Genomic DNA, 25,748 nt, shown 5'->3' with positions numbered 1-25,748 from the left:
AACTTCTTGGCAGGAGAGAATTCTGCCACTGAGCCACCCATGCTAAACTTCTTGAACATGTGGGATACAGTTCTAATAACAGGTCTAATGTCTTAGCTAATTCTGTCACCCTTGTTATTTAAGATTAAGTTCAGTTTTATTTTCTGAATGTTTCTCTGCTTCTTTGCACGCCTGGTAATCTTTGACTGGATGTCAGTTATTGTGAATTTTACCTTGTTGGGTGCTTGTTAATTGTATATTCCTAACTCTGTTCTTTAAGCCTTGTTCTACAGTACAGTTATTTGGAAGCAGCTCAGTCCTTTGCCGTCTTGATTTTATAATTAGATCTGGAGAAGTCTCTAGGGCTACTCCCTCTACTGAGGCAAGACCTTTATGGATATTTTCCCCAATGTCCCTGAATAAGGAGTTAATCCATTCTGGTTTGTGGGAACACACTTAGCCCCAGCTTTGGGTACTTGGTACTTTGGTACTCCTGTATGGGTTGGTTTACTACTGAATCCTTAAGGGGGAATCCTCTGCAGATCTTCAGGGTTCTCTGATGTTTGGTCCTGTGAACTCTAATTGATTTGTTTTCCTCAGACCTTCAGCTCTATCTCTTCAATTCAGGGCATACTCCAGGTTTTGCCTTACCTTCCTGCCCCTGATCTATAGCCTCCTCTCTTCTGGCAGTAAGTTGGGGCAATTGGTGGACTCGCTTTGCTTTTCTTCCCCATAGATCAGGAATCTCTGCCTTGTGTTAACTGCTATCCAGTGTCTTGAAAAAGCTGTTTCATATACTCTCTCTCATTTTGGCTGTTTCAGATGGGAAGGTAAAATTGGTTGCTTTTATTCCCTCTTGAACAGAAGTAGAAGTCTTTCCTATTTTTTCTATTCTCCTTTCGGCTCTGTTCTCCTTTCTCTGTAAACTTTGTCCAAAGGCTGGCTGTCCTCGTGGTTATAAGATACCTCCAGCAATCAACATTTAGCCAAGTTTCTTTTTATTATTTTTATATTTAAGTAATCTCTACATCCATCTTGGGGCTTGAACTCATGACCCCAAGGTTGACTTTCATGCTCTTTCAAATGAGCCAGCCAGGTAGGTGCCCCTAGCAAATTTTGTTTAAAGTCAAAACAAAACTATAGGAACTATATGCCTTTATGCTATAATGTTTGTCATTTAATATCACTGTTTTCATCCTATGATTGGGTATTTGGTGAAAACACAATTATTTGAAAAGTCTGCATACATTTTGTGAATAGACTTTAATTTGAAGATGCAAATCTAAGTCCCGGGTCTTCCCCTGAATGATTGTGTGATCTTAGACACAGAACTTAAATTATTATTATATTTTTTAAGATTTTATTTATTTATTTGACAGAGATCACAAGTAGGCAGAGAGGCAGGCAGAGAGAGAGGAGGAAGCATGCGGGGCTCTATCCCAGGACCCTGAGATCATGACCTGAGCCGAAGGCAGAGGCTTAACCCACTGAGCCACCCATGCGCCCCCAGAATTTAAACTCTTAAGACCACAATTTCCTCCTCTGTAAGACTAATAAAAAAAACACACACACAAAAAATCTACCTTTTAGTTTTGTGTGTGGTTTTTTTTTTTTTTTTAAGATTTTATTTATTTGGCAGACAGGACAGGGATCACAGTGAGGCAGAGAGGCAGGCAGAGAGAGAGGAGGAAGCATGCGGGGCTCGATCCCAGGACCCTGGGATCATGCATGACCTGAGCCGAAGGCAGAGGCTTTAACCCACTGAGCCACCCAGGTGCCCCTACCATTTAGTTTTGAATTGTGTGTTTACATATGTATAGTTCCTAATTGTATTTTTTAACAATTTACTGAGAATACTTTAAATTCCATACAATTTATAAAAATCAGGAAATGCATACAAGAAATGATAGAATTTATTTCCTTACCCTATCACCTTTTGGGTTTTAGCGTTGGTCTAAGATAATATAGTTCACTGGCTACTGACAAAGTAATTTAATTATAAAGCCATGAATACTAGGTTTCTAGAAATTTTTTTTTTTTTTATGTCTTAAGCCTATTTGAGCTTCACAATTTTTCTATTAAAAGCAAGATGGTATTGTGAAAATGTTTTCTTGAAAAAAGATGATATTGAAATTTCACTTACGTATGGCAGAAGACTAAAGGCTTTATTTCCATGATGGAAAACTTTTAAATTAAGTATTTATTGTGTACTTCCTATATATTAAGGACATAACTATGCTAGGTCATGGGGTTGAAGAGAGAAGTCAAGAAAAGCGAGAAGCTCTCCACCCTTGAACTGGAGTAGGAGGCAGATGGGTGGATGCGCGGGAGGGAGGAGAGGAAGAGTTTGCTGTCTGTCGAGAGGTCCTGGGAGTCTTATGAATGGAAGGTGGGGAGTGAATCTTCTGGTAGGTCTCAGAGTGAGTTAGAGAAGCAAGGATCGGGAATGCACAAATGTGAGATTACGGAGGTGCCTGATGTTGAGGGAGTATTGCCATAACACAGGACTAAAGCAGGGAAAAGGGAATGCCTAGAAATTGAGGCTAGAAAAGTAGGTTGGCTTCAGGCTGTTGAAGGTCCTTTAATAGGCCATGTCAGGAGATACAGTATTGTTAAATCCAAGACTGGTACAAGGGAATTTCTTCCAGGTCCCTTTGATCATAGTGTGAAATGGAATGGATTGGGAGGATTAACTAGAGACCAGGACCACACTACAGAGGACATGTCATTGCTAAGTGAGAGAAGAGAGTGTAGCCTAGGAATCTGGAGATAAAGATTGGCATATATTAAAGAGATACTTCAGGGGCACTTGGGTGACAGTCAGTTTGTGTGTCTGCCTTCCCCTCAGGTCATGATCTCAAGGTCTTTGGATCATGTCCCTCATTGGGCTCCTTGCTCAGCAGGGAAAGTGCTTATCCCTCTGCCTGCCTCTCCCCCTGCTTGTGTGCTTACTCTCATTCTGTTTCTCTGTGACAAATAGTCTTTAAAAATAATACTACTAATAAGATACTTTAAAGAGGGAGTGAAAGGACGAGGCACATGAGCGGTTAGGTTATGTCTCTCCTACCCATTCCTGGCAAAGATGATCAGATGAATAAGACTCCCTGGCAGGATGGTTCCTTGGGGGAACTGTTGGTTTGGATATTCTTTTCTGCAACCCTTTAATTTAAGGAGCCCTCCACTCATTCAGTGGAAATACCAGGTAAGACAGAAGAAAGCTGGAGCAACATCTGAGCTGTGTGTATGGTGGAGCAGCCACAGGCCTAAAGATGGTGATTAAAACCCAAGTGGAGAGCCAGTTAGCCCAGGGAGAAGAAACTTTGGCCACACCTCAGAACCTTGATGAATCTGTGGCATCCTGAGAGGAAGCCGCATAGCGGGTAGTAGCGCTGTCCTGTGCGGGAAGGAGGAGAGCGTGCTTTCGAGAGCTTTGGAAGGATGGTAACTGAAGTGAAGCACTGTATTTGCTGGTTGGGGAGGGACTGGAGGCTTTGGCAGCAGCCTATCTGGAACATATTAAAAATTTGCAAGAAAAGCAAAAGTTGGTTTCTGGCCAAAATAAATGGCACAACGCCTATGGATGTTTTCAGAGCTCATAGGGTCCTTAAAATCTTGGTTATAATTTTAGAAAGAAACAGAATGGAACTATTTTAGTTGAACTGGATAGTATATGAATTTGGGTATCCCGTAAGGAATAACGTCCATGGCTGTTAAGTTGTCTCTGTAGCACGTTGAAAATGATTGTAATGGATTGAGTATTTTAGAATGGCAACCCTGAGTCTCCAGTCGAAGATTGGGTTTCTCAGACCTGGTTTAAGACATTGGGGAAGCATGATTAAACCTCAGTCTTGTAGCCCAAAGAGCTCATTTTGGATACAACTTGCTAGCTATTCAGAAACCTTGGTTATCTGGATTGGTATATCCTTGGAGAGTTTATATGGCCACAATTCTGCTGTTGGACACTGGAGTGCTTTCTGTATGCTTAGGATTTCTGTGTCTGTCATGGTCAGACCATTTGGGATTTGGTAGTTAAACTTATTTCCAGAACAAAATTACAAAAGGGCCCCAAACCAGATGTTCCTCATTACATAAATGTTCACACACATCCATTGGTCTTGTCTCCCTTCCCCTGAGGTCCTTTTTTTAGTCCTTTGGATTTGGTTAATCCTTTTTTTTTTTTTTTTCCCTGGATGCTGATGTAGCAGAGTTAAAACAAAACTGTTAGGCAAGAGACTCCGTGACCCTTTTCCTGGAAGCTAGTAAGATTCTGGGCTGTGACTCTGCCCTGTTTGGATTACCTGTGGGGGTCATGGACTGGGGTGCACAGGGCTTCACATATTTTAATGCTCCAGAGAGATAGTCAGGATCTTGAAGTACCTATAAAAGCTGGCTGGCACTTGTCTGAAGTTTTTTTAAAGGTTAAGGGTTGCACCAGAGACCTGCAACCCTAGGAAGTTAACATTTTTTAAATTAAAAAAAAAAAGTTTTGGGGGTGCCTGGGTGGCTCAGTGGGTTAAGCCTCTGCCTTCGACTCAGGTCATGGTCTCAGGGTCCTGGGATAGAGCCCCGCATCAGGCTCTCTGCTCAGCGGGGAGTCTGCTTCCACCTCTCTGCTTACTTGCGATCTCTGGCTCTCCGTCAAATAAAAACTTTGTTTTTTAAGATTTTATTATTTGAAAGGATATGCTCTGAGCACTTTAAACCACAGACAAACCTGAAGAGGTTATTTAGGAATATGTCCTTCATTTCCTTCTGGAAATGTTGACCTATTTACACAAGTTGGGTACGTGGAAGGTACCTTCTTAGCCAGCATGCTTCAGCAGCCCTGCCTGTGGTTAAGCATGGTAGTCCTCTCCTCTTGGCCCCCCCAAGGCTGCTACTGCTGTACTGAATTGTATCTAGGGGTCCTGATCCTGGGGCTTTAGTACTCAGAGGACTAGGAAGTAAACAAAAGGCTTCTAAGGACAGAGTTTATGTACTTTCCTCCTAAAAGCGTCTCAAGCCCTTACCCTTAGAGCACTCACTTAATACACAATTCTGAAAGCTTGACATCTGGCTTCTCAGCTCAGGATGAATTATAATAAACAGATCAATCGAGGCAGAAGCGAGAGAGACCAATTCAGAGAGCAGTTGTGAAAACCACATCTAGATGTGGCAGCCCATTGTACTTCTAAGAACCTTGCTCTGCTGTAATTCTAGTTAAATGAAATTGCTGATGAAGTCTGAAGCCTTAATAAAAAACGAAAGTGTGTTTAGGACCTTCCTATTGATAGCAGAGGAGGGACTTCCACTCATACATACATAAAAATTTTTAAGATATCATATGCTTAAAAGGGGTAAGCTTTGGACAATAAGACAATGCATTTGAATAAAATTACCTTCCTGGCAGTGCAGAGTGAGTAGTGTATTTGAAAGTGAAAGAAAAATGGCTGATCATACACTAAGAATTTCTAGAAGAGCTTAATAGAAATACAGAAATACAGATTTCCCCCATCAACCAAAAGTAAAGCATCCCTATGAAACCCTTTATAACCCAAAATGGTGTAAAGAGAAGAAGCAATTACTGTTAATATATGGAAAAGATTTTGGGTGTTTCCAGACTCCCAAAATAACCTTAGACCTTTTTTCCTAAGCTTTTATTTGAGAGAGAGCATAAGCACAGGGAACAGCAGAGGCAGAGGGAGATGCAGATTCCCCACTGAGCAGGGAGCCTGACTTGGGGCTCAATTCCAAGGCCCCTGGATTATGATCTGAGCTGAAGGCATCTGCTTACCCAACTGAGCCACCCAGGTGCCCAACTTTAGACTTTCTTGGTACTTTGGGATGTATCTTACTAACGGGTGCACAAAATAACCTAACATAAAGTCTAGATGCTCACTGACACAGGTCAGAACTATGCCTACTTTAGACTGATCTGCTGGATGTGGTTCCCAGGGGTGTTTGGGGTGCCAATTGTCTCTATAAGGGCTTGCTGGGGGGCCTTTAATTTTGCCTTTTTCCATAAAGGCAAACAAAAACAAAAACCTCCAAATTACTTTCAGTTAGCAAAAACAGATGCTGTTATCTCTCACTTTCTGTAAGTTTTGCATTATGGCATTTTTTGCTTTTATGAAAGACCTACGTTAGTATGTTTTTCACTAACCGAAAGAACTCCAAAGAGGATTTTTGCTTTTGTGGGGGCCTGGGGGAAGGCAGTTACCATGCTAATGTAAGGTCTTTTTTAAAAGCAAGTGGCCCACCACGAACTTTTGGAAAACGGGGAACACTTCATTCTAATTAATTCTGTTTGCGAAAGTTTTTACAGGGACACTGTACTTTCCAATAACGGGGAAACCTGTGCTCTTCTAGGGCTTTCAACAAACGAAGTGGCTTGACTCAAATTTTTGAAAAGCTGGGGGACACTTGTATTGCTTTAGAGCTGGAAGGAATTTTTTTCTTGCCCCCGCTTATTTCTTCAAATGATGAAGCTAAGGTGCCCAGAGTCTAAGACAAATTCCAAATGTCTGTCATGGTAATATTTCTAAGAGAAGAGGGAAAATTAAGGCTGTTCTGAGCAGGGTGGTGCCCCCTTGGGGGTGGGGACAAGGAGGGGCTCGTGCTGGGGGAGCCGGGTGGTCAACAAAGGTTTCTCTGAAAAGGTAGCACTGAACTTGAGACCCACAGGAGCCAGCTGTGTGAAGGGCTAAAGTAAGATCTTCCCAAGCAGAGAAAAGTGCTGTCAAGGCCCTGACTTGGTTGTTGGAAAAACAGAAATGTGGCCACAACATGGTGGGGAAAAGGGAGGTTTGAAAGGGGAGGTGTGGTGTTTTTTGCTCAGTGGGAGCCGCTTGAAAGTTTCAAAGAGGAGGGGGATGACTGGATCTGCTTGGTGCAGGAACCCAGGACTACTTAACTGTAGAATTAGGCCGTGTTCTACACTATGAGCTTTCACTTTTAGCTGAAGCCCGTGGTCCCTGAAACAAATGCCAAAGGAAATATTCTGGTGAGATGGTGCTTCCCTTCCCGTCAGTGACCTATTCTGATAGTCTCTATTTCGAGATCTTTCTGTAATGTTGATTATAGCCGACAGCATTTGGAAAACACCTCTGAGACACTGTTCTGCCTCAGTAACCGTAGCCTCACCCACAAGCTGGAAAACAATAGCCACCAGCATCTGCGGGGTGCTGTGTAGTTGCTGCTACTACTTTAGGCAGTTGACACAAAGCTTGTCCTCTTCCCAGTATCGGATGGACTCCAAAGCCTGCTTCCCCCATACACCAGCTCCCAAGTAAGCAGGAGGAAGAGTGCTCAGACAGTCTTCATGGGCTCCAACCCAAGAGGAGATGGAAGGTGGACAGAAAAAGAAAGAGGAAAGGATGGTGGTGATAAAGGAAGTTGGCTTTTTTTGTTTGAGTGAACATCTAAATATCTTAGAGCCACAGATGCTCAAGTGTTTTTTGTACCAGATGGCCAGTGATTCCCTTCTAGTGAAACGCCAACATCCTTTCAAAACTGTAATATTGAATATGCTTGGTAAATTTTTCGGTCTGCGGGACAAATGCTAACAGGTTTAGTAATGTGGCTGCGGCCTTCCCAGCTAATCTTCTGCTGGCAGTGGAGCCCCGGGAAAGGACAGAGGCGGGTGAGCCCTTTACATGAACATCAGGCTGACCTCACTTGATAGTTATGCAGCTTGTGCCAGCCTCGGCCGGGGGCAGCAGATACTGGGCCAAAATCAAGTGCTTTGACTTACCTCTTTAATGTGAACTTGAAATCTGGCAGGAAAGGAGTTTGTATTCATAGAAGTCTCCGTCTTCCACATCCCAATGTAAGGATAGAACTGCGCTCTGAGTGGGATCTGCCCAAACATCCAGGAGTCTTTCCTGAGGAGGGGGCCCTGATGCTACCTTTGTGAGATGGAATTATGCAAGAGTGTGCTCAGATTCTTGCAGTGGTGAAATATAGCATTAGAACTGGAGTTGTTGAATCTCTGCCCACAACCCCCACACCCTGCTCTGTCACTGGGGGCATAGGTGAGCCCTTCTGGGCACAGCACTCACTTTGGAGATGGAATTTCTGTTTTAGCATTGGCTCTCACTTAGTCTTTTTAGAAAGTGCTTTTTTTTTTTTTAATAAACAAACCTTAGTTTGGTGGGCTAGTCTACTAGTTCTAAAAACTAAAACTCCAAACTTCTATTTTCTGGGCAGTCCTTGAATTCAGACCAACCTAACTTCTACCGTAAAGGAGTATCCTTGTTTTCTTGCTCTCCCAGCACTAGGCGTGCATTTGGGCAGAGCTGGGTCCCACCATGGAGAGTGGGTTTTCTCTCTCCAGGAGCAGCATGCCCCCCCCCCACGAAAACCCTAAGCTCACCCACAGTTGCTAGGAGCCACCTCACAGGTTCTTGGTGCACAGCCCCCAATACTGAGCGCCGCAGAGCAGTTGATCCAGAGCAGCCTCTGTGTGGGGACCCAGATACCTCGCTTCTTGTTAGCCATGTGGTGACCAGGACTCTGGCTGAGGAATGTGTTCACAGCAAAGAGCTGAGTACTGCACTTGTCCTTGGAACCCAGAAGCTATAGGTCTGAAATACAGATGTTTTTAGGTAAATAAAAACTATATTTACAATACTGTGTCTTCGGGAAAGGTTAAGGTTTAGGGTTAGGGTTGTTTTAACTGCTGAGTGCCCTCACCATTGGTGACTTGACTTGATGGAACTGCCTTTTGTGTCGTTAGTTTGTGTGAGAAGACTGGTTGGGTTCTGCTAGATTTCATTAGAACATATGAATTCCTGGGATGCCTGGGTGGCTCAGTTGGTTAAGCAGCTGCCTTCGGCTCAGGTCATGATCCCAGCGTCCTGGGATCGAGTCCCACATCAGGCTCCTTGCTCGGCAGGAAGCCTGCTTCTCCCTCTGCCTCTGCCTGCCATTCTGTCTGCCTGTGCTCGCTCTCTCCCCCCCTCTCTCTCTGATAAATAAATAAAATCTTTAAAAAAAAAAAAGAACATATGAATTCCTTAACATAGTCTACATAGTCTTTTTTTTTTTTTTTTTCTTTTTAAGATTTTGTCAGAGAAGAGAGCACAAGCAGGGGGAGCTGCAGGCAAAAGGCTGACGGCTTAACCAACTGAGCCACCCAGGCACCCCTTCTTTCCCTCCTTTAAAGTCTTCAATTTTTTCACTTAGGCTTCATATTACTAATCTTGGCATGTGAAAAAATTTTTCTCTGTGTGGGCCAAAATAATGATTCAAGGAAGTTACTTCACTGAACCATACAGGAAATTCACTGATGTTATGTATTGTTAAAATTGAGATTAACACATTATAAAAAAAAAGCCGTGTACTCTGTAAACTGAAGTCCTAATCTAGTCCTAATCTAGGATGCCAACAGAAGACCAGGTCAGGGTGAGGCCACATTTATTTTGTTTTCCAAAAGCGAAAACTTCCCTAGAGTACACCCTGTGTAATTCTGTAAATTAACATCTGTAAAAGGACATCTCTAGTAGGAGAGAAAGTCAAAATACATCCAATAATTTAAGAATTTGATATGTCTTTAGACTAAACTAAAGCATTCTTTGGGGCCCATGTGGCAGTTTAATATAACCTATCAGCAGTTTAAAATCTCACCGTACACAAGGCTGTACAAAAGCACGTGTGTCAGGAGTTTCTACCTCATGGTTACTAGTCCCCCAGAAGTGCTTAGAAGTTACCACATAAAACAGTGGTTTTGATATTTGTAGTGTCACTAGATGTGCCTCACCTGGGAGTTTGCCTTAAAACCCATTCTGAGCCCCATCAAATGTCATTATATCCATATCAGAATTTTTTACTCAAGTTGATTCAGTATTTGAAGCACAGCTCTTCTTTTGGTCTCCTCATTTTGGTCGTCTCTGTTTAAGTGCAGGTGTTTAAAACTAAGCATCATGGCAGCTGGCTGCTCTTTGGGTGCTCTGAGTTTGGGTCTCTTGCTAGGTATGGAAATAAATGCCATCAACTGGACAGTTGAGCATGCACTCAAACCTACTGGCCATTTGTATTTTGCCATGTGAGAAAACGGTCTTCTGGACAGAAGACTTGGCAGCTAGCTTTAAAACTGCTTCTAATGTTGGGGCACCTGGGTGGCTCAGTGGGTTAAAGCCTCTGCCTTTGGCTCAGGTCATGATCTCAGGGTCCTGAGATTGAGCACCGCATCTGGCTCTGCTCAGCAGGGAGCCTGTTTTCCCCCTCCCCACCTGTCTCTCTGCCTACTTGTGATCTCCATCTGTCAGATAAAGAAATAAAATCTTAAAAAAAAAAAAAAACAAAAAAACTGCTTCTAATGTAGAGGAGGACTGTTGTGGCATCATCTCTATGGGGTGGACCCAGTTTATCTGCATCTCTGACCAGCCAGACCTGTGATTATGCTGCAGTCAGAATGTTGGTGGGGGAAAGCTTGGGAATCCTCTGGGAGGTTGTTGAAACATCAGTAGACCCTCTCCTTCATCTAGCCAGTCCCTTTCTTCCAGGAAGCCTTCTGATCCCCTAGACTGGATTAGTTCTTCTACATACGTACAGTTCCGCTTGGTCATCCTGAGCACTTACCCAGATCGTTTCCTTCTTTTGTGTTACTGGCTGTTGGATCTAGCAGCAATGGAAGTTTGAGAACAGGAGCTACACCAGCCTGACTCATCGTATTGGCAGCACCTATCCAATACTGGGCCTTGTTGAGTGGGTGAAAGGACGGGTGGGGGGCCAGACAGCAAGCCTGTGGGTTTGGGTGCTAATCTGTCATGAACTCTGACTGTATCCTTAACCCACAAAGTGGCTGTGGACTTGTTTTGGAGTTAGTGTAAAGAGAAAACTGGGTCTCTGAGAAGTGGCAGGTAGTTCTAGCAGGAGTCAAGACTACTGCTTGGGCCACTGGAAAAACACCAACAGTGGAGTAGAGGAGCTGGCCCTGAGCCCCAAATTTTGAATTTTGATAGGATGGCTGGAGACAAAAGAATTTCTCAAAGTAGAACCTCCCTAAACACAAGGAACTTCCTCTAACTGCTTCTGAGCCATGTAGAACTAGATTGCTTTCCTAATTAAGCACCATTTTTACCTCCAGGGAGTAGAGATTTAAACACTCCCATTTTATAAAATGTCTAGCCTTTCCTTAAGTTCTAAGCTCCTTAAAACCCTTACCTTCGGGGCACCTGGGTGGCTCAGTGGGTTAAAGCCTCTGCCTTCGGCTCAGGTCATGATCCTGGAGTCCTGGGATCCAGCTCCACATCTGACTCTGCTGGGTAGGGAGCCTGCTTCCCTTCCTCTCTCTATGCCTGCCTCTCTGCCTACTTGTGATCTCTCTTTCTCTGTCAAATAAATAAATAAAATCTTAAAAACAAACAAAAAAACCCTTACCTTCATGGTAGAGTACCCTCAAAATATTTTTTTTTTTAACAAAGGAAATTTATTTTAAACTGGTGGTAAATCCCATTTAAAGGCAACATAAATCCTAAGGGGAAAAAAATGAATATTTTGATATTAACAGTTACTCTTGTTAACTTGAACTCTGATGCCACAAGTATTTTACAGTCTACTATATATCCAGCATTGTCTGGTGTACTGACATCATCTCAATTAAGATTCTTTATTTTATTGGCCTAATTTTGGATAAACATAAAGCACCTCATGCTTGTGTAAACCTGCACTGAATAACTAGTCGATTATCGTGTTCAGGTCATTCCTAGCAACACTGTATATGCATAGCCTACATAATAGTCTTTTGAGTGGGCCTTTGTCTTTGATTCAGCTGTTCTGAGATATAGTGGCTTTTTGCCGTAGTGGGATAAAACTTAACCTTTTTAGCAATGAAATCTAAATTTTCATTTTCATTTGTAGAAAAAGTGCACATTTAAAAATGTGTGTCTCGCATAGTGGCTAGTTATTTTTATTGTCTCTTCCCCCCGTATAAAAAGATAACTGATGGGTACTACGTAGCAGCATCCCTAAGTTACATTTAGAGAGTTAATGATCTGTGTACCAAGAATAGAGCCCAGTGGCTATTTTTGCTACTTCCAAATACTATGTTGATTACACAAATTTGAATTAGTCACTCTACAGGCCGCTTATGCCTTTGGGATTGTGTATGTGTGCAGCGTGCATAGATGTTGCCGTAACTCTACACAGCCCACATGCTGTTTCAAACATGTTTGGAAGCCAGTATGTTTAGTCCTTGGAATGTGGTGTGTTCAGAAGGGACTCTGTGCCCTCTTGTTATTTTCTCCTTGATTTTGCCTTTTCTCTCATCTGTTGGATGCAAAAAGGAAGTTTAAGATGGGGACAAAATCCAGATATAATAAAAATCACTGTGACTTTAGGTATTCTACATAGGGACAGCATTGACTTAATGTGTCATTTTATTACCACTCAACAGCTAGCTCACTGAACCAAACTCCATTTTGGCTCTAGCTTGGCTGTTAGGAAAGATTGAGTTAATTATTTTGATGCTTGTATGATCTAGAATTAGAAATAAACACAAATGTATTGAGGTGGGTAGGGGAAGGGTTTAAAAAGGTAACAAAAAAGGCAAGAGCTGAAAGAACCGTCCTGAGCACTGAGGCAGAAAATCAAAGCGACTTGGGGGAGGGGAGATTACGTCCAAGAACCTTAAACTTGAGTTTGAAAAGTGTTTAGGGAGTTCTTAAGGCTTCTAACTCAACTTCCAGTTTATCCAAAAGTGAGTGCGTTTATTTCTGTTTTTTTTTTTTTTTCTCACTTGGGTAAATAGTCTGATGTGTTTGTTTCATTTGCTTAATGAGATCATGGATGATTATTTTTTAATTAGGGAGAGTTGGGTTTGTAAGCATTTTAAATGTCATCCGTTTGGCTGATATTTAAAACTCGGGCTGAGGTTGAGCTTTTTGTTCTTCTGCCCTTCCCATGCTTTAAACTCGTGGTCTCACAGTGATTTTGAAAATTAAGGATTTCAATTATTTCAAAACTTGGAAACTAACAAGAGTTATTGCACTTTAGCCTATTTATATAAGTGGGTACAAAAATTTTTGCTCCTTTTGTTAGCAGATAAATGATGGGAACCCAGTAAGCTAGGAAGTATCTCTTCATCTGTCTTGCAGGAAATGCTCTCTGGTTAAGAAGGGGACCCAAATAACTGATGATGGCCTGCAGATGTGCTGGAGCCAACGATCAAAGGAGGAAGTTTGGAAGTAGGAAGATTCCTCCTCAGAGTCAGCAAGGCGTTGTAGAGCCAGAAGCTCTGACCTGGGCCAAAGCTGGGCTAAGGCCTCTGCTTAAATCTAAGACTGTAACTGCAATATCTCAGCTTTTATGATGTCAGGCCCACTTCATAAAATTGAGGCATAATCAGTTTGTGAGATTTTCAGCCAGCATTATATCCTGCCCCTGCCTCATATAGCTTATAATGATTATTTCTTAAAGATTTTATTTATTTGAGAAGAAGAGACAGTGACCGAGATAGAGCACAAGCCAGGAGGAGAGGGAGAAGCAGGCTCCTCTCGAAGCAGATAGCCAGACATGGGGCTTGATCCCAAAACCCTGGGATCATGACCCGAGCTGAAGGCAGATACCTAACCAACTGAGCCACTCAGGCCCCCCGTAACGATTTTTCAAAAACTTTCTTACCACTCTCCAAAATTGGCATTCTCTAGAGTCCTAGCAGCAAAGTGTGCTGTGCTTTGAGGGCAGGCAGGCTTGGTTCACATCCCTGCCCTGACCCTGTGGCCTTGGGCAGCTTATTCAGCCTCTCTGAGCATCTTTGCATATCTGTAAAATACGTGATCCTTCCTTCTTTGAATGATGGATTTGGAGATTAGGATCCACATATGAAAATTCACAGCATGCCCTTTCTTATGCTCATCCTGAGACTTAATGAAGTTTCTTGTTCATCAGTTCTTAGCTTCTCCATCCAGATCTAGGACTCCCAAATAGCTATCTGAAAACCTGTACTTAAATTTGGGAGCACTTCTGGATTCTGCAGCTCACGGTTTTCAGACATTTTATATTGAGTGATTATACAAGTGCAGATTTCACATTTCTGGTTCATGTAGCTAAAGCAAGTAGTCTTACCTATTTCTTGAACTAAAAAATTCTAATAGGAAAGCAATAATGGGAACTTAAATTCTTCAGTAAGACCGCTGTCTTAGTTCAGGCTACTATAACATTTACCATAGATTAGGTGGCTTAAACAACAGACGTTTATTTCTCATGGTTCTGGAGGTTGCGAAGTCCAAGGGGAAAGGTGGCAAGAGATTTATTTCCAGGTGAGAGCCCTCTTCCTAGCTTACAAGCAGCTCTGTCCTCACGTGGTAGAAAGAGAGATCATCTTATTTCTTCCATTAAGAACACTAATCTCATCCCATTGGGGAATAAGGGTTTCAACATGTGAATTGGGGGGGGAGTTGGGCACATTCAGTCCATAGCAACAACTAATAAAAGGTAGTTTTATTGAAAAGTTTATTGAAAGTTTAGTTTTTGTTGTTTAAACCTGCCAGGCTATTTTCTTTGGTTTCCTGACATTTTTCCCCTTTATAATTCCATTTCTTAGCTTAGGTGCAAAACTGTCTCTTGTTGAACATGGCTGTGTCTGCGTTAATGGGTGGCTGACTGCAGTGCCTGCCCAGACCAGGCAGGTACGCATAAGTAGAAAGAGGCCACTGCAGACCAGAGCATGCCCCACCCTGTAGGAATGGGCTTCTGGGTTGTTGTTTTCAAGGCTGGAAATCTGGATTTACATGTGAAGTGTCAGGTAGATACTGGATATATTGTTCTTTTTTATTTTTTTCCTTATTTTTCTTTTATGATAAGCCAAACAAAATACTTCTTTCTGCAGACTGGTCTGCTTCCTAGGGCAGTAGTTTATCACCTTTTCTCTCTCTCGGTATTTTGCCCAGAGGGTTCTCTCAAGTGTTTGCCTGAACGACCTGATTCCATACCTTTTCACTTAAATATGGATGTTTTATTTCAGCCGTAAATCGTGATTCTGAGTTTCCACTGTTTACACCAACTATCATGATTTAAAGCATCTGATTTCAGGGAAGATAAAAGCAGGCTTTATTTGTACTCCACCCAGAAAAGTCTTATTTGATACTAAACTCCTCATTTTTATCCGAATTCCACCAGGTATTATAAATGCACTAGTGCACCTTACATTGTAAATCGTATATGGTTTCAGGGTGGGGAAGCTGTCTTAAGTTACTCTTGAAGAACCAAAACTACATTGCTGCAACTCCTAAAATAACTTGTCCGTACTGGTGTGTTTATGGTTATGATTTAACTCTCCAACAGTGAAACTTAACAATGGGATTTAATAACCTGCCAGTAAATGAAGATTATCTGCCTTGATAATCTGTCCAGATACCCACTCTCATAAACTTACAGTGAGCCACTTGAGGAAATAAATTTAAAAATGCAACTTCGTTTTGTAGCTGCAGTTGACCGAATTTTAGCTTTGAAATATTTGTGAAGTACGATCTATCAAAATCTTGACTTTTCTTTGAGATATTAAGTAGAGCAGGGAAAAGAAGTAATGGAGAAATAAGTTCTGGTTCTCAAACAGGGGCACTATTGACTGATTTTCTCCAGTTTTTCATACTGTGCAAAAGAACACTCATTGTGTGCCGTGTAGTGTAAGCAAATGTGACTGTCTCCAATTACTGTGGGTCCTTTTTGACCTTCTTATCTCCCTGCCTCCTAAAGGTTACACTGAACACAAGTCTGGAAGAAGCTTAATCTTTCTTTTACTTTCAACAGGTGGAATACATGTTGGTGTCTTTTGATCATGAAAATAAGAAAGTCCGGTTGGTCCTATCCGGAGAGGAAGTTCTTGAAACTCTACAAGAAAAGGGGGAAAGGACAAACCCAAAGTAAGCAGATAAACCAAAGGGTTGCTTTAGTGTTTCTGAACTTGGTAGAACTACGAAAGTGGAATCGTTCCTCCGGTGTCTAGGAGGCAGGATGGCATTGTAGATGAGAGCACAGGCTCTGGTTCTCCTGCTTCGTAGCTGGGTATACTCTTGGGCAAGATGCTTAATGTCTCTGTGCCTCTCTTTCCTCAGCTGTAGAGTGAAGATAAATCCCTCCTGTGTAGGGTGTTGACATTTTAAATACATTAATGTATTTAAGTACTTAGAACTATAAACACAATATGAAGCCTGCTTACCATTACTAAATGTTGAAAGAAAAAGGGGGGTAGCAGAAACTGTGGACAGAGTGTGACTCAGTGTTACTGAGATCCCAAACCGTGGGATCAGATAGAACTTAGACTGAGTTTGTTTGGCTGGCAGGATTGTCTTTTAATATTTCTTTGAGCAGACAAAGAGGTGAAGGGACATGTGCTTTTCAGTTCCATTTTCCTGCTCACTCAATTTTGGGAGACTGCCTTTGAGTTTGGAGGCCAGCAGTGAGCTGAAAAAGCCCCTATGGCCTCCTCTCCTTTCTCACAAAGTGGGCAAGCTTGTCTTGGACAGCGAGCACACTGTGTGTGGTTTTCAGTTACTTACAAATATTTTGGTCCCTGTACTTCCAACCCTTGCCTAGTTGAGGAGCTCTGGAGAATGACCAGCCTTTGGGAACTGTAAAGGAGTTCTTAGCTTCATTTATATGGAGTGATGTCTCCATTTTTGGAAGTGACTTTTTAAAAACTTCTAAAAATTGAGTAGACAGCAGCAAAATATGAGGGAATGGAATTTTCCCTCCTCTGTAGCCATCCTACCCTGTGGAGACCTGAGTATGGCAGTTACATGATTGAAGGCACACCCGGACAGCCGTACGGAGGAACGATGTCTGAGTTCAACACCGTCGAAGACAACATGAGGAAACGCCGGAAGGAAGCGACTGCTTTATTAGGAGAAAACCAGGCTCTCTGCACAATCACTTCATTTCCCAGGTTAGTTCCTGTATGAACATGCCCCAGCAGATCGTTCAGAGCTTTAGGTTCTAAAAGAGCCAATCATGACCCAAGCATTTGACCGTCCAGTTCTCATACTTCACAGACAGTTCGTACTTTATGTGCTGCATTTGATGGACTCTGTCACATTAGAGCCACAGGCAGACCTTGTGTGCCAGCGTCAGCAGGTGGGTGGTGGGCCAGAGCACTGCTCTATGAGAGCATTCGTCTGGCCTCTGTGGACAGGACCATAAGGACCACAGTGACCGCTAGGGTCATGGCGACACCCATCCCGGGCTGGGGTGGAGGGAGAGGCACGTCTGCCAAGCAGTTCTGACCCTGTGAGGAGGAGCAGAATCTGATGGCGATCAGGTGCTCTCCCCACTTGACTCTCACAGTGGCTTCTGCTGGCTAGTGCTGGTATCGGTGGCCGTTGGGAGGGTCGCCTGCTGGAGGGCTGGCATCAGTGTGCCCAGTCTGCTGTTGACACATCCTAACTGTGAACGGGGGTGGAGGTGTGTGTATCATTAGGCCATGTTTGTGTCTTGTGTTGAAAAGGAAATTTAGAGGTTGTCATCAAATCTAGTTATGGGTAAAAGTTCCTAAAAGTAAAGAAGATGTAAATAGTGAAGCTATGCTCTTAGCTTAGAATGAGGTACATAAACACCACACACACATAATAGGAGCTCGGCATCGGAATGCCATTCTACCGAATTGTAAATCTGACTTATCTGTGCTGGCTAGCTGTCAGATTGTGACAAAGTGTGCTTACCTCCTCAGGGCTCAAAAGAACTTTGGGATTGGTATCCACAGACTAAAACACTTAGAACTATTTTTATACCCTCCCTCTTTTTTAATGATAAATATCTGTAATGAATGCAGGCGTGCAGGGTCCTACTGCTGGTCTTGGAAAGACACTTGGGATTTTCTCTTTAAAAATCCTCAGTGTAATACCTCAGTGGTCGAAACCCTACTTAAGCAGCTCGGACATCTAGAGATACATCTCTTATTTTCTGTGATTGCTTCGTTCTGTCATGTAGGCCACTTCCCTCTGCCTGCCAGAAGAAGAGCCCCATCTGGTTGAGGGTGGGCAGGTTTGCTGGGAAAGGAGTTGGCCTAGTCCTTTGTCCTAGTGTTTTAAGGAAGAGGGTTAAAAAAAAAAAAAAATCCCTTCTCTGCCTTTCACTCAGATATTTGAGTGCCTGCTCCATGCCAGACCCATGGGGCGTGGGGATGCAGTCATGAACACAGGCAGAGTCTCTGCCTCTGCGGAGACCGAGTGAGCAGGTAGCCACAGCTCCAGGGAATATAAGGTTGAGGAAGTGCTTTGAGGACAAGATGCCGAGCAGAGAGGGGGACGAGGTTGTCAGGTGGGTTCTGTGAGGTGGGGAAGATGATTGGAGTGATGTCCAGTGTCCTGGGAGAAGTTGAGTGGGAGTGGGGAGGGGAGGGACAGCCTAGGGAGAGTGAGCAGAGTGGGCAGACGTCCCAGGCTGAACAGAAGGCAGCTGGCCAGTGGGGCGAGGACACCGAGAGGAAAGGGGAGGCTGGGCAGGTAGTTAGCGGGCCAGATCCTATTTACTGAGAATTTGCCCTGCTATCCTAAAAGCAGTAGGAGTTATTATAAAGGGAGAGCTGAGACAGAAGAATGTTTTATTCTGAAAATCTAGGGGTTTTTTTTTGTTTTAAGAGTATGTTCATATATTTTTTGATGGCAGGGTATTTTTTGACTTATCAACAAAGGAAGAATGTTATTAGAGAAGCCTCACCTATCAGTAGTAAATGATAAAGTTCTGTTTTGGTGTCAAGAGAGAAAGGAGTACTTGGTTTCTTAAGTGTAAACTGTATGATTTTTCTCTTGTAAAGAGGCTAAACTCTATTGTGGAGCTATAATCCAAAACAATGGCCAAGAGAATATTAAAATTAATGATACTTAAGTAGAAATCTTAGTTCCTCAGTCACACTAGGCTCAGTTCACGTGCTCACTGGGCACATGTACTGGACCCGCTGGTAATGGCCCGGGCGGACATGAAGCCCTCCCGGGGCTGCAGAAGGGTTTGTGGGATGGTGCCGGCCTACGAGAACAGCAGTGCTGGAGGATCTGAGGACTGGAGTGCTGCCTGCCTTTGTCCACCCAACACACATTTTCATTCTCCCTCCATTCAGCCTAGTTCTGCTTGCCTTGGAACCCCCGAGAGTAAAGTCTGCTGCTCTTACCGAACTTTCCTGAAGTTTGCAGGCTCCTAGTAAATAGTGCCCACAGCTGCAAGAGTTCTCAGGAACCCTCATTATAGCTGGAAGCGGGTTTCCAGATAAGATCAGCAGATTCCATTGTTGTTCACAAGGCGGATATGGGCAGCCAACAGGTGCTTTATTTTATAAAAGGTAGGGGCTGAGCATAAGGCTTGGGTAGTCTTGGCTCTTAAGCCCAAAAAGTTTCCTAGCACTGATCTAAAGCCCTGACAAGAAAGAGCCTCCCTTGTTTTGCATTCACAAACTTTGTCGTTCTTTGTCCTCTCTCACAGCACATTTAACAATGACCTTAAAATTCTTAACTTGAAGAGCTGGATGTGGAATTTGAGCTTTACGTTTAGGGATAAAGACAGAGCTTCCTTTTTCTGTGTTGGAATTAAAGCTCTTGGTTAGGTCAAGTAAGAGACCTAGGTTGGGTTTCAGACATCAGGGAGATCTTGGGGCACATGGGGACACCTGTAGAGACACTGCCTAATCCTGAGGGACTCGTGAGGTGATCTGTAGAGGCAAAAAGCAGGAGAGCCCTTTGATATTTGAACAAAGCTTAGCAACAGGTTGGGGGCCATAGGGGTGTGCAGGGCCAAAAGACAGGCCAAAAAACAATCAGATGAAAGCTGGTAAAGGAAAACGCATAGCCTGTGACAATTGACGTGACCTAGCTGAAGGACTTCTGTGTGGTTGGCTCTTGCTATTAAATGAAGAGATGGCTAGGACGTGAAGAAGCACTCTAGAGATCCTGAGGGGATGGAGGTCTCTGATAAAGTCTCTAATAGGCTACAATCATCAAAGAAGATGTCAGTGAGGAAGACCGAGTACAAGTGGGTGTTTGTAAAGCACGGTACTTACACAGCATTCGTGGACTAGAGCCCCTAGAGGGGGGAAGCGAGACAGGCATGGGTGGTTCCTAACAGGAGCAGTGATGGCGGGACATTATTAACTTTTGAAAACAAAATCCTATCTACTTAGTTCTTCAATTTGTTGTAGATTAGGCTGTCCTGGGTTCACGCTGCCAGAGTTCAAGCCCAATCCGGTTGAAGGAGGAGCTTCCAAGTCCCTCTTCTTTCCTGATGAAGCCATAAACAAGCACCCCCGCTTTAGGTGAGTATGGCTCTGCCTTTAAAAAGACACGGAATGGATGTCCCTCACTCTTAATCCTGCCGGCTGAGAGTAAGGTGCTCCTTCCTAGAATCCTTGTGGAGCACGGACTGAATTCAGCCTCCTTTTGTAACAAACCAGGGAAGCCAGCAGGATATGCACATATGGCTGCTTGATCTGCTTCCTAGAGCACAGCTGACTTGCCCATCTTACAAGTTCCCTTAAAGTCACTGACTTAGATACTGTGGTCTTCAGTGTACAGATATTTTTCTGTCCTAGTTCTGTAAACACCATTTGGGGAAGTTTTAATTATTCCCCCCTTTCCCCCCCCCTTTCTAAGTAGTCTCATTCCAGTCAATATACTTTCATAATAGGGCAAAATATGTACAACTCTTTACCTTCTGTGTTCTATTAATTCCAAGCTCTACTAGCTTGTATTGTAATTTCATTCCTGGGTTTAAAGTGGCTTCAGGGCACGTACCAGTCTGATCTTGCTTTGTACCTTGAGTCTCCTGTATCATCCCCAACCTAGGCTCCTGACCTGCAGGTGGGGACCGTGGATCTTGTCAGTGTGGATTCCATTGACAGGTCTGCACACCTGTCACATGCAGATTCTTTTGGGGGAACAGATTATAGGCGGAGTTCCCAACTTCAAATGTTAGAGTGTGCCCAAAGGGAAGATAGATTCAGTTGCAAGAAAAGATAAGGTTATGCTGGATGCTACAAGGTAGATGCATCAGAGACCTCCTCGGAGAAAGGAGAGGGTGCTTCTGCCTGAGGAGATCCCAGCAGGTGTGGGAGAGGCTGGTCTGCAAGCTGAGTCTGCATCACCGCTGTCCGCTGCGATTGTGTCAGCCTGAGATGTTATAAATTTTCTTACAGTCACATGAGAAAAGTAAAAAGAAGATGGACTTAATTTTATTGTGTTGTTTAATCCAGTTTATCCAAAATTATTTCAACATGGAATCAGTATTTTTAAATTATTGATAAAGCAAAATGTCTTATTTTTGTATTTTGTAGTAAGTCTTCAAAATCTGTTGTGTATATTATTCTCACAGCATATTTTAAGTAGGACTTGCCCCATTTCAAGTGCACAGTGGCCACAATGTGCCTGGTAGCTTCTGGTTTAGATGCTGTGGGTCTAGAGAATAGGTATTAATACTGCCAATTGGGAGGGACAGTAACAAGGTATGGGGGCTCCAGAGGTGCCTAGGGAAAGTGAGTTATTAAAGCTTGAAGTCTTAAGTGTGAACACGGGGAGGGTTAGAAGTACACGGTGAGCCCAGACCACTGGCAGACCCCGGACACTTGAATTTGATTTGAGAAGTTACAGGAGTGGGGTGTCTGGAGTGGAACAGGGAAGAGAATAGCATTCCTGATCAAGAGGCAGAGGAAGTGGTATTAATGCAAAGCCTTCTCACAGAAAATTCCCTTAGAATAGCTTGATTCACAGGGATATCCTGTAGGATTGCCTCAGACACTCGTTTGAGGTAGGATTTCTTTCTGTTTACTTGCATATGAGTGAATTCTTTTACCTGTTGGTTCTTAGGTGGCTGATTTATGATGTTTGGTTGTCTGTTTCAGTACCCTAACAAGAAATATCCGACACAGAAGAGGAGAAAAGGTTGTCATCAACGTACCAAGTACGTCCACAGAGGGGTGGTGGGGTGTGAAGGGCAGCTGGGGAATTGCTGTTTAATCCTTGAATCTCACCCTTGTCCCGTGTTTCGTTTGTTTAATTTAATCCTACAGTATTTAAGGACAAGAATACACCGTCTCCGTTTATAGAAACATTTCCTGAGGATGAGGAGGCAGCCAAGGCTTCTAAGCCTGATCATATTTACATGGATGCCATGGGATTTGGAATGGGCAATTGCTGTCTTCAGGTATTGTTTCAAATACACAGAGAGGCAGAGTGCCCTCATCCATTTCTACTTACTAACTTGTTTGCTTTATAGATACGCATGTTTTCAGTTATACTGTGATAACAGTTGAAATGAAAGCTAAGTGTGCCTTTCTGAAAACCAGTGATGTTTACTGAATTCATTGGTAGCTACCTTCTGATGGAGAAATCATGGCATCTCCAGTTTGCTACAGAGATAAATGGTTGTTACTTCCATTGTGAACTATTCCATGATCCCTGCCTCTGTTCTTTCTAGTGATGGTTGGGCCTGGAGCTTGTAACATCATTCAGATCTGTTTCTGAAAGGGAACTCTGGATGCACTCCAGTGCCCTTGTGATCCAAGAGAAGGATTGTTTGGACCGTAATTGTTCATATCCAGTCAAGGCCATCTAGTGGTAGAAAAAGAACGACTGAGCAGCCTGTGTTTACCTTGCTCCTGGCAAGGTCACATAGGAGGTGGCACAGCCTTTCTCTGTTTCCTCGGTTAAAGCTTCTTACAGATCTAGTCAGATGACTGGTGCCCCCGGCAGGGACTGTGCCTAAGCTCACTGAGGGCCTGCATGGGCGGGCACAGGACCCACCCGGCAGCAGTGGGTTCGGGCTGCACCTGTCCCTCATTTGGGATTTGGATAGCTCCCCTCACTTCTTTCCGTCTTGGTTTTCTCCTTGGTTCACTGGAGGGCTTATATTAAGTTCCCTTCTAGGTTTTACTCTAAGCTAATATTTACTTCACTGTTTTTTTATCAATGGAAATGCTTGTTTTAACTTTCCTTCGCTTAAAATCATAAGAACAGGAGTAGGACTTGCACAAAGTATAAAGTGAAAATTGACAATTTCAAATAAAAAGGCCACTTGTTATTGTCCAAGGAGAGTATATCCAGTTCGGATTGCTTCAGAAGATTAGAAGTGGTATCTTTAGAGGCCTGAAGTGGTGTGGCCCTGATGTGAGTTCTTGGACTTCCGGTCTGCCTGCTGTCCACCCAGAGGCCCCAAAACTCAGCATTCCCATCATCTCAGACAGCTGCAGTGTAGACATGTGCTTTCTTGCACGTAAAGCTATGATGTGCTTATTTTTATAACTCTTTAAAATGAAAATTGAATGCCAGAGTCAGATTTCTCCATGCTGAATGTGTTTACATAACCATAATTTTTTTTTCCCAATTTCCCTGACTTACATAGGTAGTATAAAGTGTGTGGTCTTCCAAACATAGGCCAGTAAGTTTCCTTACAGAGGGTTACATTTCATAAAAAAAGACCTTTTGACTTTTTTTACCCATGTATCTGCTCTTCTATCTTAATTATAAATGTTTTTAAAGAGAACCATTAAGCTCTAGAACTTAAAGAGCATGGCTTTAAAATTGTATCCACGCAGTTGGGATACTGATTGCCTTTTCTGGTTTAATATTAAACCAGCATGCCTTGCGGGGGACAGCACAGTCAATTCTCTCCAGAGGGATGGTCTTTCCCTTGAAACACCATTCAAATAAATGTGTTCTAACCTTTTTACTTGTAGATAAAATTTTCCATCCAAGTTTACATATTGTCATGGGTTTAAGGATGAAGTTTTCTTCTTGATTGAACATCCAAGACCCCACTTTGAAGACTCAACTTAAATTATTAGCGTGAATCACATAAAGTGTTTGGGAAATGAGATGAATTCCACACATTGCCTCAGAAAACACCCTGCTTTGTGTCTTCAAGTGGAAAACTAGAAACTGCTTGTTAAAGCAGAAAATGTTTGAATATTTTAAGTTTAATGGAAGACTTAACTGTACAAAACAAAAGTCACATAGCCACACTCAGATGCTTGACTCTTGGGGAGTTTTCAAGAATCATTTAAGTTCATGCACGTTGTAATAGGTTTTTCCAGGAACCTCTAAGAAAACCGGGTGGCTTCAAGAATGGGTTCTAGGTAAATTTTAGACATTTAGGTTTCTAACATCTATTTTTCTTACTTCCTCTTTTTTGCCCTCTGTTTCCTAGTGACACTGCTTCTCCTTTTATGTGATACTTTAAAAGGACACCAGAAGCCAAAACTGTTCATACTTTAAGGACTAAAGACTCTTTTACTCCCCCTGCCCCAGGCCATTAATCACAGTCATGTTCTGTTTGATTTGGAGATAGATACATTAGCTCTTGAGTGCTGCGGCCATTTACTTAGTATATCTAGAATAACTAAGTCACTTCACTGTTGTAACTTAACCGGAATTCCAGGTGCAAATTTTCTGAAGCATACTGATTTGCCTGTGAATTGCCTGGTATATACTAGGTCATCTAAGAGAAGCCAGTCTGTCCCAGCAGAGAAGTTTGTAAATACTTGGCTTACTGTCTCCCATTTCCTCACTTGCCATTTTATCCTTAGCCTTGCACAAGCTGATTTCTGAGTTCCCACCTCTTTGCAGAAACTTCCCTTGTTTTGGTGAAGAGTGACCTAATTGCCGACACTTATTTTAACCTTTGGTACTCTTACTCCTTGAGGTCTAAGACACAGCTATTCTCTATGTTGTATTAATTTGTAATGGCTGGTTAATTGCCAGTACACACTAATTAAAATACAGCATTGAATCATTAACAGAAATTATAGCAAGTTATCTAAACAGTTTTCTGTATTTAGTTACCACACTGACATGAATATAATTCTCCAGGTAGACGGCAAGTCTCCTAACACAAGTTCATTGTTAAAAAAGCAAAATTGAGACCTGGCTAAAACTATGGGAAATAACAGGTTGGGCTTATAATAATAAACATATTCACTTTGCTGCTCCTTCAAGGATTAAGCCCTTAAATTATTTCCTGCACCAACACTAAATTCAAAATACCATTATTAAATAACCACAGAGGACAGGAAAACTGTGTACCCCATTTGTCGTTAATATAGGTATACTAACACAAGCACAATTTGTGTTCTTTGTCCCTTCTACTGCTCCCCACCGCAAGGCAGGCAGGATTTTTTTGGCTTCTTTTGGGTACTTGTTTCTAGAACATTTTGTACTAATGAACAGTAGGATTTTTTATTTTTCTCTGCCTAAGTCTGAAATGTTCTACTTATCCCTCTTCTGCAGGCTTCCTGGGTGATCTTGCCCATCATCAGAATGTTATCTGAGCCTACTCCCTAAATACTTCTCCAACTCAGATGGGCATCAGTCCTGGAGACCTAGCCACTTAAATAAAGGGCTGCTTTATGTGCTTCTTTCCTTCATATGCCCCTCGTGTCTTGGTGCCTCTGCTCACTGGCTATTCCAGGAACATCAAGCCAAAACCCAAGTCATACCTTCATTCTCTATACCCTACCTCCTGCCCCCAGCGGCTGCTGCTTGGACTCTGGTGTGCCTCCTGCATCCCTCCTGGGTCACGTCCTTGTCAGCTGCAGTATTTTAACTGCTCTCCCTTCCTCCAGTCTCACTCTGTCCCAGGCTAGTCCTTGTACTTGCCACCAGTGAGCTTGGGAATCCATCATGAGCATCTCTATTCTTTTGTGCCAAAATTTCTCTAGCCCTTGAGCTCCCTGAAGTGCCTGCGATGCTGGTGAAGGAAACAAGCCAGCAGAAGAGGGGATGCCTTTCAAAACTTGACATTTACCTAGTGTCTTCCTTTCCGCTCCTACCATTTTAATCTTACTTAACTTAGGAAATGGTTATTTGTATTAGTTGGGA

General features: G+C 42.8%; 1 protein-coding gene across 2 annotated transcripts in view; it reads left to right on the top strand.

Annotated features, from left to right (window-relative positions):
- Nucleotides 1-25,748, top strand: part of GCLC (glutamate-cysteine ligase catalytic subunit) — a 46,885-nt gene that overhangs the window by 7,280 nt on the left and 13,857 nt on the right. For both annotated transcript variants that reach the window (XM_004771855.3, XM_045071022.1), the window contains exons 2-6: nucleotides 15,709-15,821; nucleotides 16,661-16,843; nucleotides 20,081-20,194; nucleotides 21,776-21,834; nucleotides 21,944-22,077. In XM_004771855.3, coding sequence (XP_004771912.1) covers nucleotides 15,709-15,821; nucleotides 16,661-16,843; nucleotides 20,081-20,194; nucleotides 21,776-21,834; nucleotides 21,944-22,077 — 603 coding nt within the window. The remainder of the gene's footprint in view (nucleotides 1-15,708; nucleotides 15,822-16,660; nucleotides 16,844-20,080; nucleotides 20,195-21,775; nucleotides 21,835-21,943; nucleotides 22,078-25,748) is intronic.

The sequence above is a fragment of the Mustela putorius genome, unplaced genomic scaffold, assembly GCF_011764305.1.
Source record: "Mustela putorius furo isolate JIRA1106 unplaced genomic scaffold, ASM1176430v1.1 tig00003983_pilon_pilon_pilon, whole genome shotgun sequence".
NCBI lineage: Eukaryota > Metazoa > Chordata > Mammalia > Carnivora > Mustelidae > Mustela > Mustela putorius.
Note: the sequence above shows the minus strand (reverse complement) of the source record. Positions and strands in the feature narration are given on the sequence as shown.